This window comes from Ictalurus furcatus, chromosome 12 (assembly GCF_023375685.1).
Source record: "Ictalurus furcatus strain D&B chromosome 12, Billie_1.0, whole genome shotgun sequence".
Lineage (NCBI taxonomy): Eukaryota > Metazoa > Chordata > Actinopteri > Siluriformes > Ictaluridae > Ictalurus > Ictalurus furcatus.
The window spans coordinates 736,925-756,717 of record NC_071266.1 but is presented as its reverse complement, the minus strand read 5'-3'; the positions used below and the strand labels follow the sequence as shown (position 1 = coordinate 756,717).

At 38.5% G+C, this 19,793-nt stretch overlaps 1 protein-coding gene across 4 annotated transcripts in view; it reads left to right on the top strand.

Moving 5' to 3' along the window:
• The window catches only part of rbl1 (retinoblastoma-like 1 (p107)), a 58,810-nt gene that overhangs the window by 27,474 nt on the left and 11,543 nt on the right, over nucleotides 1-19,793 (top strand). For all 4 annotated transcript variants that reach the window (XM_053637924.1, XM_053637923.1, XM_053637926.1 and 1 more), the window contains 7 exons: nucleotides 591-777; nucleotides 1,634-1,800; nucleotides 10,393-10,505; nucleotides 12,235-12,338; nucleotides 12,673-12,810; nucleotides 16,477-16,641; nucleotides 16,844-16,985. In XM_053637924.1, coding sequence (XP_053493899.1) covers nucleotides 591-777; nucleotides 1,634-1,800; nucleotides 10,393-10,505; nucleotides 12,235-12,338; nucleotides 12,673-12,810; nucleotides 16,477-16,641; nucleotides 16,844-16,985 — 1,016 coding nt within the window. The remainder of the gene's footprint in view (nucleotides 1-590; nucleotides 778-1,633; nucleotides 1,801-10,392; nucleotides 10,506-12,234; nucleotides 12,339-12,672; nucleotides 12,811-16,476; nucleotides 16,642-16,843; nucleotides 16,986-19,793) is intronic.

The following is a 19,793-nucleotide window of genomic DNA, read 5'->3' as shown; positions in this document are numbered from 1 at the left end:
TTGAAGATTCCATGTAATAGGTGACCGTGACTGTAATATATGTTGCTCTGTGTATTACTGCGTAATTTCACTCTGACTCTGTGACATGGAGCTAATATCTAATGTGTTAATTCACTCATTCTATGTTCGAATTCTATGTTAAAGTTCCTTATAATGCCCAGAAATGCCCACCCTACCTCCAGTTTCTGAACCGATCCTTTTAAATCATTATCTGTCTTCCAGTGGGAGCAATTCAGTTAGGCCCAATCCTAATTTGCTTCATATTCACCATTTACACATACAATGTTATGGTATAACATACTTATGTTGTAGTAAATATGTGGTACACTATTTCCCCAGTAAAGCTACATTTAACTGTCGCTGGCTTGGATGATGCTTGTGGATTCACATAATTGTAAAGCCATATAAAGTCTTGCTTAGAAATACATAATTTTGCTATAGTGTCATTACCATTTTTAGTTACTAACATAATAATTGCTTAAATGTTCACTAATTACAGTATGAAAATTTGTAAAGGTTATCTCTGACATTTATTTATACATTTAGCCGTAAAGAATAAAACAAACATGTATTTATGTGTGACTGTCTAGCAAAGCCTTAAATCGTGAATATGAAGAATATGTCCTGACTGTGGGTGATTTTGATGAGCGGGTTTTTTTGGGTGCTGACGCCGATGAGGAGATTGGCACACCAAATAAAATGACCCCTAAGCCTCCATCTAGTCAGTTATCAACACAAATGCAGGTCGAGAACAACCTTCAGCAGCACTTTGAGAAGGTATGAACTACACCTAAAACACTGTTCATTTGATTAATCAATCCATTAACCTTTAACTATTTGCCAGTTGAAAAGACTTGATCAGAAAATTGTCTAGTGTCGCATAGGCTTGTGTGATATTGATTTTTCCCTGCTTTTCCTTTTTTAAATATGATAAAAGATTTAATCATCCAGAACCACTAGCTAAAAAAAAAACCCAGGAAAAACTAGAAGTATTTCTGCTTTCCAGCATTTAGAAGAGAGTTGGTGAGGGTTTAATAATATCCGCTGTGCATTCCTGAGCTGTAACAATCGTGAAAACTCCGCTGGGTGGTAAATTAAGTCATTCTGTAGTAATGCACAGTATATGGTGAAAATGTGTTTCAATAAATCCTTTCACAAATCTGTTGTCTAATGTCCACATAGTCAAGTAATACTCATAATAGTGCAATTAAGTTAAATTGAGGAGCTCTTGTGTAAAATCTGTAAAGGTTGGCAGGTCTGATAATATAATTGGCATAAATGTTAGTGGATATAGTGGCAGTGTGATATAAAATTGTTGTATCGCACAAGCCTAGTGTCACATAACTCGGTTGAACTCGGTTTATCAAAGCTTTGATGGGCAGAATTACATGTAATGCATCTACAATGTGTCATCACATTTTTAAATTTATTTTGGATTTTTATTTTCTAATGGGAAGTACTTTTAGAGCTATTTAATAATCTCTTAAATTTTAATGTGTATTATGTTGATTAGGGAACATGGAGTGCAATCTTTCTGCATTGTTTCTACAAAATGTAGGTTTTGGGCATTGACAAGCCAAAAGCTGAACTATAAGCAGGCTGTGTTCATGGCTGTGTTAATTCCTCTGCACAGATGCATTCGCTGGCCCCTTCCACTCCACTTACAGGGCGTAGGTACCTGAAGGAGAAGGAGGTATTGATCACACCTGTCTCTTCAGCTACTCAAAGTGTGAGTCGCCTGCAGAGCATGGTGGCTGGCCTCTGCAATGCCCCTACTGATACCCTGCTCCAGATCTTCAAGTTAGTGGCATTTCATTACAGCTTTGTAACAGTGGCTCATTATATTAGATTTAGCACTGGTGCCAGGGTGGGCATTCAATACTTCTGTCTCTCTGTGAATGTTATTCTCTCTGTCAGTTATGAAGTTATTTGATAATTATGCCTGTAACCATTAATGTTTGATCATTAATTAATTAATTAAAGCCAGGTTTATTTCCTTTGCATTGTGTTTTTGGGGTCAGAATTTAATGCAGTGCTCTTACTTTGTTGTTGTGATGCAAAAGGGTGTGTGATTATTTTAAAATCTGCTAACACACTTTCAAACCTGTTTTGGTTCAAAAATGTGCATGGGTTACTGCCTCCTGAGAGGGATATGATCTCTTCATTACCTCAAGTGCAGTGGTATGAGTCCTGGCCCATTTCTTATAACCTGGTTTTGCTACTTGTGCAAAATTAGGCTATTTCATGCAAGTACTAGGTCAATACAGCAGACTTAATTGCTTTAACTGAAGCAAATAAGAAAATACTTCATGATTTCTTCTGTTTTTGCATGTTTGTCACACTTAATTGTTTTAGGTCTTCAAACTAAATTTAATATAACAAAGACAACTGGAGTGTAAACAACATGGTTTTAAATGATAATTTTATTTATTAAGTTATCCAACTGGCTCAAGTAACCAGATTTAATTGATAAGTGGGTTTAATTAGACTAGATACACCCAGGCTTGATTACTGCCAGCCCTAATGCATTTAAACAGCTAAACAATGTTTACAGCAATGCAAAGTAGTCTAAAAGGTCTCAACAAGTAGCACACCATGTTGTGATCAAAAAGAAATTCCAGAAGAGAGTAGAAAGCAAGTTATTGAAATGTAACAGTCTGAAAATGATTACAAAGCCATTTCTAAATCTCTGGGACTCCAGCAAACCACACTGAATGTCATTCTCTCCAAATGAAGAAAACAGTGGTGAATCTTCCCAGAAGTGGTCGGCCTACCAAAATTCCTCCAAGAATGCATCCTCCACTCATTCAAGAAATTCACAAAAGAACACAGACCAGCATTTAAGGAACTGCAGATAAGCCTTACATAAGGTCAGGTTGCAAAGTGAAAACCAAGTGGAACCACTGCTAACCAAGCACAACATAAAGGCTTGTGTGGGGGTATGTGTGTGTGTGGGGGGTGTGGGTATATGTGTGTGTGTGTGTGTGTGTGTGTGTATATATATATATATATATATATATATATATATATATATATATATATATATATATATATATATATATATATATATATAATAAATAAAAGAAGGGAAGAATGTCTGACAAGTACCACTTCTCTTTGGGAGTAGTTCAAATTTCATCAGTGTCATGAGAAGCCTATGAAGAGCTGGGGAAGATCTTCAACTGCATCCTGAGACACTGCAGTGGTCCAGTCAACTTGTACAGTGCTGAAAGCATGGCTATCAGCAATGGACAAGTCAGGACTTCCATGGAAGTTCAAGGCATGGATTTACATGAAAGTGGAGAAAAATAGAAATTTACTCTGTAATCATGGACACCAAGCATGTCACAAGGAAACTGCTATGTTTTGTTTTAAGTGTTAGAACAACTCTTGCACATCACTGTGGAACAGACTTGTACTCCGACTTTGGTGCTACATTTGTGTTTGCAGTTGAAATCAATAAGCTACAGTGCTTTCTTTTCTTTTTCTATTTTTTCTCATAATAAATAGTTTTAGATCTTCAAACGAAATGCATTAAACAAAGGCAACCTGAATAAACACAATACAGTTTCTTAAAATGTATTTTATTGAAGCAAAAAAAGTTATCCAGCACCTATCACCCATGTAAAAAAATTAATTGCCCCTTAAGCTTAAAATCTGGTTGTGTCTTCTTTAGCAGTAATAAACCAACCGCTTTCGATAACTGGAGATCATTCACTCACTTACTTCTAGAACTAGGACTTACTCCTATGCTTTGGATCATTGTCTTGTTGCACAATCCAGTTGCGCTTGAGTTTCAGTTTACGGAATGAAGGCCAGATATTCTCCTTTAGGATTTTCTGGTAGACAGCAGAATTCATGTTTCCCTCAATTATTGCAAGTTGACCAGGCTCTGAAGCAGCAAAGCATCCCCACACTATCACATTTCCACCACCATGCTTGACCATAGGTATGATTAAGCCAGATGTAACTGGACCCTGTCTTCCAAACAGTTCCACTTTCGACTCCTCAATCCACAGAACATTCTCCCAAAAGGTTTGAGGATCATAAAGGTGTGTTTTGACAAAATTCAGACGAGTCTTAATGTTCTTCTGGGTTAGCAGTGGTTTTCACCTCGACACTCTTCCATGGATATCAATTTTGCTCAGTGTCTTTGTGATAGTGGAGTCATGAACAGTGACCTTTATTGATGTAAGAGAGGCCTGTAGGTCCTTTGATGATGTCCTTGGCTCTTTTGTGACTTTCTGGATGAGTAGTTGTTGTGCTCTTGGAGGAATTTTGGAAAGTCGGCCACTTCTGGGAAGGTTAACTACTGTGTTTTTCCATTTGGAGATAACGGCTCTCACTGTGGTTCTTTGGAGTCCCAGAGCCTCTGAAATAGCTTTGTAACCCTTCCCAGACTGATGTATTTCAATCACCTTCTTCCTCATCATTTATGGAATTTTTTTCAATTTTGGCATAGTGTGTTACTGGGTAAGATCTTTTAACCAGCTTCATGCTGTTGAAAGTTTTATTTAAGTGTTGATTTGATTGAGCAGGGTTTGCAGTAATGAGGCCAGCTGAACCCCATTAAGAATGTAGTTTCATAGGTTTGAGGAATTAGTAACTACAGGAGCAAATACATTTTCACACAGGCCAAGTTGGTATTTGGTAGCTTTTTTTTGCTTCAATAAATAACATTTAACAAATTGTATTGTGTTTTCTCGGGTTGCTTTTGTTTTATCTTAAATTTTGTTTGAATTTCTGAAACAATTTACTATGAGAAGTACACAAAAACAGAAGAAATCAAATACTTTTTCACAGCACTGTATTTAAACTTGATAATTCACAGCCTGTATAAAATTGCAGTAACCCATGCCAATTCTATTTCTGTAAATTTACACAAACTCAGAAGCTCATGGAGGATGCCAGTGTTTTTCCAAACTATCAGGATTTTCATGAATACCTAAATGTTCTTTTGAATGATTTGATGAATATATTTTTGTGTTCATGTGATAAATGAGGCCCAAGCTACCTGATGGCTGAAAATAGCATTGTTTATTGCACATAAAGTTTGTGAGCCCTTTACAATTTTCTGTACTTCTGCATGAATTTGACCTGAAATGTGTTCAGATACTCATTTAAGTCCTTAAAATGCAGGCCCTCTGAAAGTATTGGAACAGCAAGGCCAATTCTATTGTTTTTGCTATACATTGAAGACATTGGGTTTGAGATCAAAAGATGAATAGGAGATGATGGATCAGAATTTTAACTTTAATCTACATCTAGATGTGTTAACCAACTTAAAACATGGCACTTTTAGTGGCAGACCACCCAATTTGTATGTGAACAAAACTATGGGAACTAGGGATGAAACGGTTACCAGTTTCACAATAAAATTAATATTAGCTTGTGATGTTTAATCATCATTAAAACTGTGTGCAATTATCGTGCTTTGTAAAACTCATGATAAATGCTGTCCACACACCCAGCATGAGTCTGGCGCATGCAGTATTGTATTTTGAGCATGAAAACGGACGTTACAATTCAAAAAACTTAATGTGTCTGCTCAATTTAGCATGAGCCGAATGAGTCAGAGTCACAGCACAGATCAGCAGGAGTCAGATTTCATTTATCACGTGATGAGACTGTGGCGAGCTGACTGACAAGATGATGGCATAAGATTTGGTTTAATATAAGCGAGTTTGTTTTGTTGTGTTTTTCATTATGAATAATAATACTCCTCATTAAAGCAATTGCTGTCCCCTAATTGCTGCCAATTCAAAAGTGAAATGCGCACAGGCATTCATAAGCGATTTAAAAGCGAGGTGGAAAGACTGGCATGAAGTTGGCTTGACGTTGGACCTTCGATATTCGCAAATTAATTAAATTAAATCTCGAGTTACATACGACATTGGTATACACGTTTCTAACTTCAAGAGCATTTGAAGAGAATGACTTAGTCATAAAACAAACTGACAACAGTTGTGTTCATGTAGGTATCTGCTATGATGCACACTAGATTTTTGTTATTTAATAAAATAAACTATTAACTCATATGTAAACATTGTGATTTTTTTTATACCATATGGACTCGTTCAAAAAATATACCGTACTTTAAAGCTCAATAGCATTTGAAGAGATTGACTTGGTCACAAAACCTCTTGGAAGGTTGAAAATTCTCCGCGGAACCGTCACTGCCTTGTGCAATGTTCTCTAATTGAACTAAATGATTTTTTTATTACTATAAAAAAAAAAGCAAAATGACAGTGGGAACGGTGCCGTGGTGGGCAAGTGCGGCTGAACACTGTGTAACACCGGGAGCACCGACTATCACAGCAAGCCTAGTGACAACCATCCATCAATTTATAGTCAAATATAAAACCTGTTTAAATGATTTCAGTGTGTGTATCAGTACTTTTTGTACATTTTCAGTACATTTTAACAATACCTTGCTAATACTGATAACTGTCATGGTTTTGGAAATGATAATGGTGATATGAAATTTTCATACCATTACATCTCTAATAGGAACCCATAGTCTTAAAGTAAATCTAAGTAAATAACACTTAATATTTGCCTGTGTATCCCTTGTTTGCAATAACTGCATCAAGCAGGTGACCCACTAACATCACCAAACTATTGCATTTTTCTCTTGTGTTGCTTTTCCAGGCTTGTACTGCAACTTCTTTTAGTTGTTGTTTGTTTTGTGGAGTTTCTCCCTTCAGTCTCCTCTTCAGGAGGTGAAATGCATGCTCAACTGGGTTTATGACTTGACCAGTCTAAAACCTTCCACTTTTCCCCCGATGAAGCTCTTTGTTGTGTTGGCAGTGTCTTTTTGGTCATTGTCTTGATGCATGATGAAGTTCTTCCCAAATAGATTGGGTCAATTTCTCTGTAAATTGAAAGACAGATTGTTTCTTCTGGACTTCTGAATTCATTCTGCTGCTACCATCATGAGTTATATCATCAGTAAAGATTAGTGAGCCCATTCTAGAAGCAGCCATGCAAGCCGAAGCCATGACACTACCTCCACCATGCTTGACTGATGAGCTTCTATGTTAAAGCTTCATTCTTTCTCCACACTTTGGCCTTTCCATCACTTTGGTAGTAGTTAATCTTGGTTCGAGAACTTTTGTGGCACATCTCTGTATTCCTGGACTGCTGATGAGTGGTTTGCATCTTGTGGTATGGCCTCTTTATTTCTGCAGTTTGTGTCTTCTTCGAATGATTGATTGTGATGCCTTTACCCCTGCCCTGTGCAGGTTGTTGACATCATTAACTGTTGGTTTCATGTGTTTCTTTACAGCTATCAAAATGTTTCTCATCAACTGCTGTTGTTTTCCTTGGTTGACCTGTTCCGTGTCTGGTTGGTGGTACACCAGTGGTTTTTCTTTTTCAGGACATTCCAAATTGTTGTGTTGGCTGTGCCTAGTGTTTGTGAATGTCTCTGATCAATTTTCTCCTTTTTTTTTCTCAGCTTCATAATGACTTGCATTTCTCCCAAAGACAGCTCTCTGCTCTTCATGTTGGTTTATCCTTTTTAACACCAAATGCAATCTTCACAGGCAAAGACCTAGGGCTCAAACCAAGAGTAGACATTCAGAGCTATTAATTCTTTAAACAATCAATTTAACAGGGCACACCTGGGCAGCAGGAAACACCCATCAGTCACATGTTCCAATATTTTTGATCACTTGAAAAAATGGGTGGGTTAAAATAAAAGGTGCCATGTTCTAAGTTGTTTAACACATCTATACGTAAATATGAGGAACTGAAAGCTGATCTATTCTCATTCATCTTTTGATCTGAGACCCAACTGTCTTCAATGTATAGAGAAAACAGAGTTGGCCTTGCTCTTCCAATACTTTCAGAAGGGACTGTAGATCAGGAGAATCCAATTATAGTTTTTGTGTTGAATTTTTGAGCACAATTATCCAACATTAAACATGTTTGTCAGAAAACATATGTGAACCTTTTGATACTTTGGTACTAACTGAAGTCGGGTGTTTCAAAGACTGGTCTTCAACACAGGTGTATGGAAGTGTGCCATGCCTCGATCAAAAGGGATTCCAGAGGACCTCAGAAAAAGTGTTATAGATGCTCACCAGGCTGGAAACGTTTTCAAAACCATTCCTAAAGAGTTTGGCCTCCATCAGTCCACTGTGAGACGGATTTACATTTATTAATTTAGCAGACGCTTTTATCCAAAGCGACTTACAAATGAGAAAATGCAAGCAAAGCGATATATCAAGCAGAGAACAATACAAGTAGTGCTACCATACAAGATCTTTAATTGAGTTCCAGAAGAAGCAAAGTGTGCAGAGTAGAGGTGTAAGTGCCAGTGTAAGGGTTTTTTTTGTTTTGTTTTTTTTAAATGGTTGGTTAGGTGTTCACGGAAGAGGTGGGCCTTTAGCTGTTTTTTGAAGATAGTGACGGATTCTGCGGTCCAGATTGAGGTTGGAAGTTCATTCCACCACAGAGGAGCAGTTAGTTTGAAGGTTCTTGAAAGGGACCTTGAGCCACGCTGAATAGGTACTACTAAGCATCGGTCGTTGATTGATGGCAGATTGCGTGAGGGAACATAAGCCTTCAGGAGAGAGTTGAGGTAGGAGGGTGCTGTTCCAGACAAGGTCTTGTGCGTGAGTATCAAGGCCTTGAACTTGATGTGGGCGGCTACAGGAAGCCAGTGGAGGGAGATGAAGAGGGGTGTGACATGGGTTCTCTTGGGCTGGTTGAAGATGAGGTTTGCTGCTGCATTCTGAATCATTTGAAGGGGTTTGATGGAGCTGGCCGGGAGGCCCGAGAGTAGTGAGTTGCAGTAGTCCAGTTTTGAGATAAGAGCCTGGACTAGTATCTGTGTAGCCTGTTCAGTGAGGTAGGGTCTGATTTTCTTGATGATGTACAGGATGAACCTACAGGACCGTGCAGTTGTTGAGATGTGGTCTGTAAAGGTCAAGCTGTCATCAATAGTCACCCCAAGGTTCCTGGCATTCCTGGTTAGCTTGAGTGTGGTTGAGTCGAGCTGTACAATGAGGTTGTGGTTGATTGAGGGACAGTCTGGGATGAAGAGAAGCTCGGATTTTGCCAGGTTGAGCTTAAGGTGGTGTTCCCTCATCCAGACCGAGATGTCTGACAGGCAAGCAGAGATTCGTGCAGAGACAGATGGATCATCAGGCTGGAAGGACAAATAGAGCTGGGTGTCATCAGCATAGCAGTGGTATGAGACAGATGATGTACAAATGGAGGAAATTCAGCACCACTGTTACTCACTCATCTAAGGATCTGCAGGCCACTCTTTCATTGAATAATGTCAGTGTTTGAGTCCACCACCAGGTACACTGAACAAGTACTGTATGCATGGCAGGATAGCCAACAAGAGCACTACTGCTGAATTTTCCACCAAGTGGATAAGCCAGAAGCCTATTGGAAGAATGTTCTGTTGATGGATGAATCCAAAATAGAACTTTTTGATTTAAATGAGAAGTTTTAACCAAACACTGCATTCCAACATAAGAACCTCATCCTACCCGAGAAGCATGGTTGTGGCAGTATAATGGTTTGGGGCTGCTTTGCTCCCTCGGGTCCAGGACAGCTTGACATTATTGATGGACCTATGAATTCTGGCTTAGCCCAGCAAATTCTACAGGAGAAGGTCAGAATACAGGTGTCTGTGAACTGAAACTTAACCATCAAGCACACAAGTAAGTCTACAAAGAAATAGTTAAAGCAGATGAAATGTAACATTTTGGAATGGACAAGTCAACGTCCAGACCATAACCCAATAGAAATGTTGTGGAAGCACCTAAAAAGAGCAGTTTATGCAAGGAAGCCCACCAGCATTACTGAGTTGAAGCAGTTTTGTAAGGAGGAATGGGCTAAAATTCCTCAAACCCTCAATAGTGGTCACCAGTTACTGGAAACATTTGGTTGAAGCTATTGCTGCTCAAGGGGGTCTCACCGGTTACTGAAAGCAAAGGTTCACATACTTTTTTAGATAGATATTTAATGTTGGATAATTTTGGATAATCCCAATAAATAAATAAAACTACTTTTTTTTGTCATTTGTTCGAGTTTTCTTTATCTAGTTTTAGGACTTGATCTGATCACATTCCAGGTGACACAAGTGTCAATATAGTTTGTCTTTCTTCATACTAGTCCTGATTTAGCAACACCACAGGAAAAGAAATCATATACATTCTCACAAGCCTTGTACCATAGCTGCAGTAACTGCTTGACCTTGCTTGATACTGGAAAAGAAGCTTATGTGCTTTGTTTGTGCTGGGTTTTTGTATTGCTTTTTATGTCGAATCTCAAGGATTCTTTCAAGGTTTTGCATGGTAAAACGGATGATGAGGATGGTGGTGTTTTAACAAAATACATTGATAAACTGTGCCCTTTTTCCTTCCACAGGTCTTGTTCTTGTGACCCCACTGAAGCCATTTTAAATCGTTTGAAGAAGCTAGGAGAGACTTTTAAACAGGCCTACACCAAACAAACGGATGATCTTCAGGGAGCCCACATGGGTTAGAAACCTTGCACAAATTCATTAGATTTTAAGTTATCTGGCATGTTATTTAATGCCTAATGAACAGGCCTGCTAGGCCATGTTACTTGAATATGAAGTGTATTCTATTTAACCCCTCTTAACTGCCAGGAGTGGTAAAAATCACATGACTATATATGTACCTTGTAATGTGCTCTGGGATCAGTTTTTGTTCCAAGGAGCTAGGACCAACCTATGCCAAGATAATGAAGTTTCCATAAATAGCTGTATAACTAAAATTTGTTGTGCGTCATGGCACAAATATGGCCATCATTCTTCATAAGTAAGAAGTTGTAATAAGTAAAATAAAATAAAATAAATAAATAAATAAATAAAACTGGTGGTTTTGCAATGCCAATGCATAGAGGTAATCACTCCAAAAAAAAAAAAAAACTAGGAAAATTAAGTGGTCGAGGAACCTGCATTGGGCCACTTGAGATGGAATGACCCAAAAAGAAACTGCACCCTACTTCAATTGTGTATTTTTATTTATCGATTAGTTAATCATTAAGAAGTGTGACTACCTCTATAAAAGCAGAGCTGGGGCACTTGGGTGTGTCTACATCATGCTAAGAAGAAAGTACATCAGCCATGATCTCAGAGCAAGTGTTACTGATCATCTATCTGGGAAGGGTTATAAGGCCATCTCCAAACAGTTATAAATCCACCATTCTACAGTGAGGTGGATTGTTTACAAATCGAGAATCTTCAAGACAGTTGCCAGTCTTCCCAGGTGTCCGCATCCCAGCAAATTCAGTCCAAGGTCAGGCCGTTTAATGCTCAGAAATATAAGGAAAAGCCCAAGAGCTACATCATGTAGCATACAGGCCTCTGTATGCACAGTAAAAGTTTGTTCATGGCAGCACAATCACAAAAATACTGAACAAGTATGGCTTTCATGGAAGGGTGGCTAGGAATATGGAAATATGATTTAAATGTACAAAACTGCATCTGAATAAACCACAAAAGTTCTTCAACAATATTCTTTGGACTGAGACCAAGGTGGAGATGTTTAGACCTCATGCACAGCGCCCTGTTTGGCGATAACCAAACATGGTGCATCACCACAAACGCCTCTTACCAACTGTCAAGCATGGTAGTGGAGGTGTGATGATTTGAACTTGTTTTGCAGCCAAAGAAGCTGGGACATTTGCAGTTGTTGAGACAATGAAGAACACTTCATACCACATGATTCTTGAGACAAATTTGAGGCCATCTGTTGAGCAGCTTAAGGTGGACCGAAACTGTGTCCTGCAACTGGATAATGATTCCATGCACACCAGCAAATCGAATAGTTAAAGAAGAAAAAATCGGGGTGTTTGAACGGCCAAGTCTAAGTCCAGACCTCAACCTCGTTTAGATGCTGTGGCAGGATCTTAAGAGAGCTGTGTATAAACTAATCCCCTGGAATGAACTGAAGCAATGCTGTAAAGAATATTGGGCCAAAATTTCTTCAAAATAATAGTCAAGACTAATGGACTCCTTTTTTTGGGGGGGGGTCACCTGAGGTTATTTATTTGTTTGTAGAAGCTGGTGAGGACCACACAATTGTTATTTAGGCCCTGATAAAAATATAGAATTGAAGGAGGATGTACCTTCTTCTCATGAATGTATTTAACATACCACCCCCTTTTAATAAACCAATGCATGTAATGTGTTTATGCATTTATTTGTTTGTCATTGTTGTTGTTCTACCATCTTGGCTGTAGACTTTGCAGAAAACCGTCTGAAGATAGCTGAAATACTGTATTTTAAGATTCTGGAGAATGTTATGGCTCAAGAGATTAAGAGACTCCAGGGTAAAGATATGACTGTAAGTATATAAAGGAGAGATTAAACACTTTTATTTTACATCTAACATCTAAGATCTTGCATGTTTTGCTTATATTTGTGTAGTACTCAGTTGAGAAATAGTGCTGACAATACCTAAAATATTAAAAACATGCACATACACACTGCTACTACCAAAATATGTTTACCATTGGATGGAAAGGTATTGAAGTTCCTAAATACCTTAACATATTATACCTTTTCAAGACTTTTATGCAAACATTTGGCTATACACTTGGCAGAAAATGGCTGAAGATAGCTGAAAGGTATATTGTTTGACTGTCTCATAAGATGTTTTTGTTTCACTGTCTCATAAGGTGCTGTTAGAACAGGATGTGTTCCACTGTTCTCTTTTGGCCTGCTGTCTGGAGGTTGTGCTATTTGCCTACAGTTCTCAACGAACCTTCCCTTGGATTCTAGAAACCTTCCAGCTTAGACCATTCTACTTCTACAAGGTCAGAATAAAAATGTCTTTAAAATAAACCTTAATTATGATTTATTATATTGTTTACCAAGTAACTATATGACATTTAAAAGTTTGAAAGTAATCAAATGCAGTGCATTCCAAATAAGTAAATGTAATTGATTTAAAACCCTTGGAACACAAGTCCAAGTAACAGCTCTTTTTCCATTAGAATCTTGCTTCTAACTTATATAAGTTAGAATATATATATAAATATATATATATTCGATTTACTGCTAGCTGCAGCATGCAACAAACATTAGCAAGGCAAGAAAAATGTCAACAGATAACCCCAAGGCAGTGAAAATAATAGAGGCACTCACCCAATATATTGTTCTTGACGATCAACCACTGTCAGTCGTTGATAACGTGGGATTTCAACGCCTTTTTAGGGTTTGGAGCCCAAGTACGACATTCCCAGTCGCTATCTCATCACAGAGACCGTGTTACCAAAGATGCACGACTTTGTAAAAAGCACATCATGAGCTTCTTACATGGTGTAACAGCAGTCAGCTTTACTAATGATTAGGGATGCACCGAATGTTCGGCAACCGAAATTATTCGGCTGAAAATAGCAAAAAAAAAAAGCGCTTTTGGTGTTCGGCCGAATAAGTGAAAAGGCCGAATAAATTTGACCGAACAATGATGTGTTTGATGATGAGGCCAAATAGCCTAGCAACCAGAGTGAGACGCGCAAATTTCACGACCTCCACTTCCGGCAGCGCTCGGAGCGATGAGGGGGCGCGCGCATGCACGAGCTACATGCACGAGCGCATGCTCTTTGGATGTTGACAATCGTGACATTGTTTACTGTGGACACGTGCGTTTGTTTTGTTTCTGTTCCGGAGTATTCTGTCACGTCGCGAGAGGTAAGGGAGTAGAGTACGGAAGCAGGTAAAGACGTATTTATTTAAGGGAACAGAACATTAACAACGTATCTAACTCTACTATATCTACTAATACTCGGCGAGGTGTACAGGGACGCGAGCGGTATATATCCCCAATATCATCAGCCCTGTAGAACCCAATAGAACCATTTTCTGCACTCTTGTCAATGCACTTTTTAGTTGTAGGCTACAGAGTGTTGCATTCTTTCAGCAGTCAGTTATAGGACTAACATCGGCTATTCAAGGGGCTCAAAGATGACCACATCAAAATATTCTGATTTTACTCTTTTATTTATTTAAAGTTATATTGTGCCTTGTTGGTAGCCTATGCCTGCTGGAATGGAAAAAAAAAATGTTCACTGTTAAATATTTTGAAATTGTAGTTTTTGTAATTGATTTTTTTTCTTTGAAAAGCAAGACAAAATAGTAAAAAGCACATTTTGACTATTTAATTTATGCAGTGGTGAAAAAACGTGTTCAGTATTCGGCCTTCGGCCAAGTTTTTCATTATGTTTGGTTTCGCTTCGGCCAAGAATTTTCATTTCGGTGCATCCCTACTAATGATATTCGGACTAGCAGTGTGTCCAAAGTCACTCATCATCTTAACTGCGCGATGGATAGACGGGGATTTCACTCTCAAACAGGCCGTGATTCAAGCAAGGCAGTTTAGCAGCTCGCGTACAGGCCAGGCGATAGCGAGTGTATTTGAGGAAGTGCTTGAAACTTGGTCCATTCCAAAAAGTTCTGTCCACGTTGTGCTCCATGATAATGCCAAAAACAAGATAAAGGGGACCGATGGTACTGGACTGCCAAGCCTTTCGTCCCAGGGACCACGGGATTTAAAAAATAATTATAAAACAGCTCGCTGCTGTGCAGAAGTGCTTTTCCACCATGGAGCAAATCCTGCTCTACTGCATCGCAACTATACTAGATCCAAGGTAACAAAATAGACTAATGTGTATTGTAATTCATGTAGATTTATTATAGCATTAAAATGGTCGAATGTGCATTTTACATGGTCTGTTGTTGTTATTATTAGTTGTTATTATTATACTTTATTACTGATAATTTACTGATTTTTAGATATGGTTGCTAGTTCACAAAATTCCTTCTTAACATTTACTTTTAGGTAATTGTTATTTGCGAAAAAATGATTTGGCATAAAGCCCAGTGTGCATATCCTCAGCAAATGTGTTTCGTGTTGTAGATATAAGGATAGGTTCTTCTCAAACACAGACAGTGCCAAGGAGACCAAAGAAATTGTGATGCTGGAGCTACAGAAAATATCTGCTGGAAAGGCAGCCGGACTCGAGGAGCAGGAGGAACTGCCTACTAAAAGGCCTTGCTAGGACCAGCGCAGTAACAGTCTGGATAGCATGTTTGATGAAATTGCAGAGCATGCATCTGTATCACAGTGCAGTGCTCCAGCAGCTGATGCCATACCGTTGGAAACATACTTTGGAGAGACCACAATGCCTCGTTCAGACGATCCCTTTCAGTACTGTCCGTTAACAAAATACGATTTCCAGTTCTAGCTCCGAGGTCACGAAAATATCTTTCGGCTCCGTGCAGTAGTGTGGAAAGCAAAAGACTGTTCAGCTCTGTCACACCTTCTTAATGAAACAAGAAACAGGCTTATAGCCAAACATGCAGAGATGCTGCTCTTTACCTGAAAGAACCTGCCACTTACTTTTTTAAAGGAGTCCTAGTGCACAGACATCTAGGTTTCATTCTAGGAACCTTTATCTATAAATAATTAATCTGTGGAATGTCCTTATTAGCTGAATTCCAATGAACAGTCTTCTCTGTGGTTGTAGTATTGCTGTTGCCACTCTTGGCTTTGGTTACAATTTTTGTTTATTATTATAGCTGTTATTTTTTTTTTTTAGATTTTTTTATTTATTTGAGACATTGTTTGAACTTTTGGTTAACGTTGTTACAGCTAAAAATGCCTCTTTAGTACTCCGGTGCACTGTTCACAAATTGTCCTACAACTGATGTTGTTGGCAGTGAAATTGTTGTATGAACAGTTGAATAAACAAGCTGTCTTCAAATCATCTCTCACTGTACTGCTGTGTAACTGAAAATACTTGTGTGAGTGAGTACTACAGCAAAAGTATCAGTACTCTAGCTTAAAAATCTGCTATCGATGAACCCCAATTTTCAGTCCTTGGGTAGCTGAACGTTAAATCTTTGTTTATATGAAGGGGCGATGATGTCAATAGTATTCAAACTCTAATTATATCACATTTACATTACTACTTGACCATTTTAAGAGTGGCACTTTTGTCTGGCATTTTCTGTGTTTATATAAGAGAGTTTATTTGTTTATTCAAACAACTTATTTTAATGATGTTTTTGAAGGACTTCATTATTCGAAGACTGAATTTTGATTTATTTTCTGTATCAAGAAAAAGCTTAGCCCACTTGTATTTGACATTTTTTTAGCTTTCATGCTTGAACAGTTTCATAACCTCATAGAGCTTAAAGAGCTGTGTTTTTACCATTTATTGTTGTAATTGTATAATATTAAGCCTCTGGTTATGGGTATATCACTGAAGTTATGAACTACAGGGGGAAAAAAAAGCATAACATAGGCTTCTTAATTCAGCCTATGTAAAGGCCTTCAATTCCACACGACACAAGTGTCCTTACTATTAAAATGAGCCAATGTTATTTGAATATCTTTGTATGAGTGTGAAATCATCTGACGTTATTCTGTCTAAGAGGATCATAAAATAACGCTGAGTTATGTATGCATACGTGTGCAGGTGATCGAGGTGTTTATCCGCTCTGAGGAGGGCCTCTCTAGAGACATGGTGAAGCACTTAAACGTCATAGAAGAGCAGGTGCTGGAAAGCAGGGCTTGGACCAAAGACTCGGTACTTTGGGAAGCATTAGAGAATGCGAATTACGAAGTCCCTACTGTAGCTGAGGTATGGATACACACTTCATTGTGCGATTAACATAAATTTGCTTATTTTCTAGGTGATGTATTAATGTTCACAACGACTGCACTACTTACTCTCCATTATTATTATTTATATATTACGATGATTAAAAATTTTATTTATTTATTACGTCTATGTGTCTGCCTGTCTGTGTGTATGTGTCTACCTGTATGTGTGTCTGTTGTAGGTAAATTTTCCTAGTAGTCTTGATTCCGGCCGCAACAACAGTAGTGGGGGCCCCACCCACCTTCCTCTAGTGGCTCTGTCACCAATCATGCACCCTCGTCTCCGAGAGGTCCGCACTGGCCTGGGCTCAAGTGCTCGCAAAGGTATGTTACCAGCAGAAAGCACAGCATGGTAATAACTGTGCAGCACGTAAGATAAAGTACATAAATTTGGCTAAATAATTTAGGCTTTTAGATAGTTGTCTACAACATGATGGGTGTCTATACAACAGTTACACTCACTGAGCACTTGATTATAAACACTATTAACACTAGGTAGGGCCTCACTTTGCTCTCAAAACAGCCTCAATTCTTTGTGGCATGGATTCCACAAGATGTTGGAAACATTTCTTTGAGATTCTGGTCCATGTTACATGATTACATCATGTAATTCTTGCAGATTTTTCAGGTGCACTCTCATGCTGCAAATCTCACATTCTGCCACATCCCAAAGGTTATATTGGATTCAGGTGCGATGACAAGGAAGGCCACAGAAGATCACTGAACTCACTGTCTAGTTCATGAAACCAATTTCAGATGACTTTTGCTTCGTTACATTGTCATGCCTGAAGTAGCCAAAATGGGTAAATTGTGACCATGAAGTGAGCACCTTGATCACGTTTTTACTTCATTCTGATGTTTCATTTGAACATTTACTGAATTATTTTATGCATTGCACTGCTGCCACATGATTGGCTGATAAGATACAGGTGTTCCTAGTAAAGAGGATGGTGGGTCTATTCACACACATACCGATCAGTCATAACATTAAAATCACTGACAGGTGAAATGAATAACATTCTCATTACAGTAGCACTTGTCAAGGGGTAGTATATATTAGGCAGCAAGTAAACAGTCAGTTCTCGAAGTTGATGTGTTGGAAGCAGGAAAAATGGACAATCATTATTATTATTATTATTATTATTATTAAGTATAATTTATATAGTTTTTCCATAGCTCATGGAGATTTTACAATCAGGAACAAACAACAATTGAACATACAGACAAAAAAAACAAACAACAAAATCCAGAAAGTCAGGCATCAGAAGTAGAGAGGTAGTGTTGGGAAAAGAGAGGATTTTAACTGTGATTTAAACAAGGAAATGGAGGATATGTTCTTTAGATTTTGCCTTCCATAACTTGGGGGTAGCTACGCTGAAGAATCAGCTACCAGCAATGGAGAGACTGAATTTAGGGACACAGAAAAGTCCTAGGTTTGATGATCGAAGAGTTGGGGTGCTAGACCATTTAAGGCTTTGAAGGTGAGGAGCAGAAGTTTGAATTTAATGTGACAGGCGACCAGTGCAAACCAGCCAAAGTGGGATTAATATGTTCAAAACGTTTAGTATGGGTGCCCAGATTTTTTTTATTTTTTCCAGAGGGTTTTGTTAGGAAGGCATCAATATCCAGGCTTAATTCAACATTTTGTCTGTGAGCATGTGAGCCAAAAATCACTATTTCAGTTTTTTTGAGCATTGAATTTGAGTAAGTTATTGTTTAACTGTTTCATTTCATGAGTGCAGGCTGTCAGTGCACTGGTTGATATGGATATGTCAGACCGGGCGGTTACATAGATTTTGTGTGTCATCAGCATAGCAGTGATATTGGAGATTGTGATGACGGATAATGTGACTGAGGTGAAGTATATAAATTATGAAAAGGAGAAGGCCAAGAACGGAGCCCTGGGTAATGCCTCAGATGAGGGGGCCAGTCTGGGATTTGAAGCCTTTAATAGAAACAAAATATTTACGATCTGTGAGATGATGTAAACCAAGCTGGAGCCTCGCCAGTGATACCCATATCTGTGAGACAGGAAAAGTGTGTTTTGTGGCAGATAGGGTCGAGCACTCGGGTCAAGTAGTATTAGAATACTGAGACCCCCCAGAGTCAACAGAGAGGAGGTCATTTACGACCCGCACAAGAGCTGTTTCAGTGCTATGAAACGTTCGAAAGCCAGACTGAAAAGGGTCAAAAAGGTTATTTGCCACTAAATGAGATTGTAACTGGGATTGTAACTTTGATGCGAAAGGCAGGTTTGAAATTGGGCGGAAGTTTAGTAGGACAGATGGATCAAGGTTGTGTTTCTAACTGTCGAAAAAAGAGCTTTGGGAGGGCAACTTGCATTTCTGATGACACGAGGGATATGAAGAGCGTGTGGTATTTATGGCTGTTTTATATTTGAGTTGATGTTCAGATAGATCTAATGTGCACTGTGAGGCCTGTTTTTCTGTATAGTCCTTCTATGTGATGACATTTTGTTTGCATGGCACGGAGTTCCGGGTTGAACCGTGGGAAGGAGTGGGTGGATGGTACCAGCATAGTTTTAATAGGGGCTTGGTCTTCAAGAGCACCCGAGATAGTAGAGTTATACTGTGAGAGGATCTCAGAAGGAGAAGTAAGTTTCACTGAATCAGTTAGAGTAGATGTAGATAACAAGCAGAGAAAGAAAGGGGTCAACAACATTAAGGTTATGATACGATATCCTAGTTTTCTTATGATTTGTACAGTGGTATGCTGATACTAAACTCAATTTATTTATGGTCAGATGTAGCTAACCATGAGTCAGATGTAAAGACATTACTGAGGTAAGAAGTGCAGATTAAATCAAGTGTATGGCCATTTTTGTCTGTTGGATAGTTCCCATGTTGTGTAAGGTTAAAGCAGTCAAAAACAGACAGGAGCTCATTGGCATCAGCACAATCTGTATCAACATGAATATTAAAGTCACTGATCAAGAGAATATGAGTCGAGGCAGCCGAGGCTAGGGTAAGTATTTCACAAAGTTCAGTAAAAAAAATTTATTGCCAGGTGGGCTTTGGAGGACAACAGATTAGTATCACAGCAAGAGATGTATGACTTCTTAAAGACTAGATATTCAAAAGAAGTAACAGGATAAAGCCTAATCACCACAAC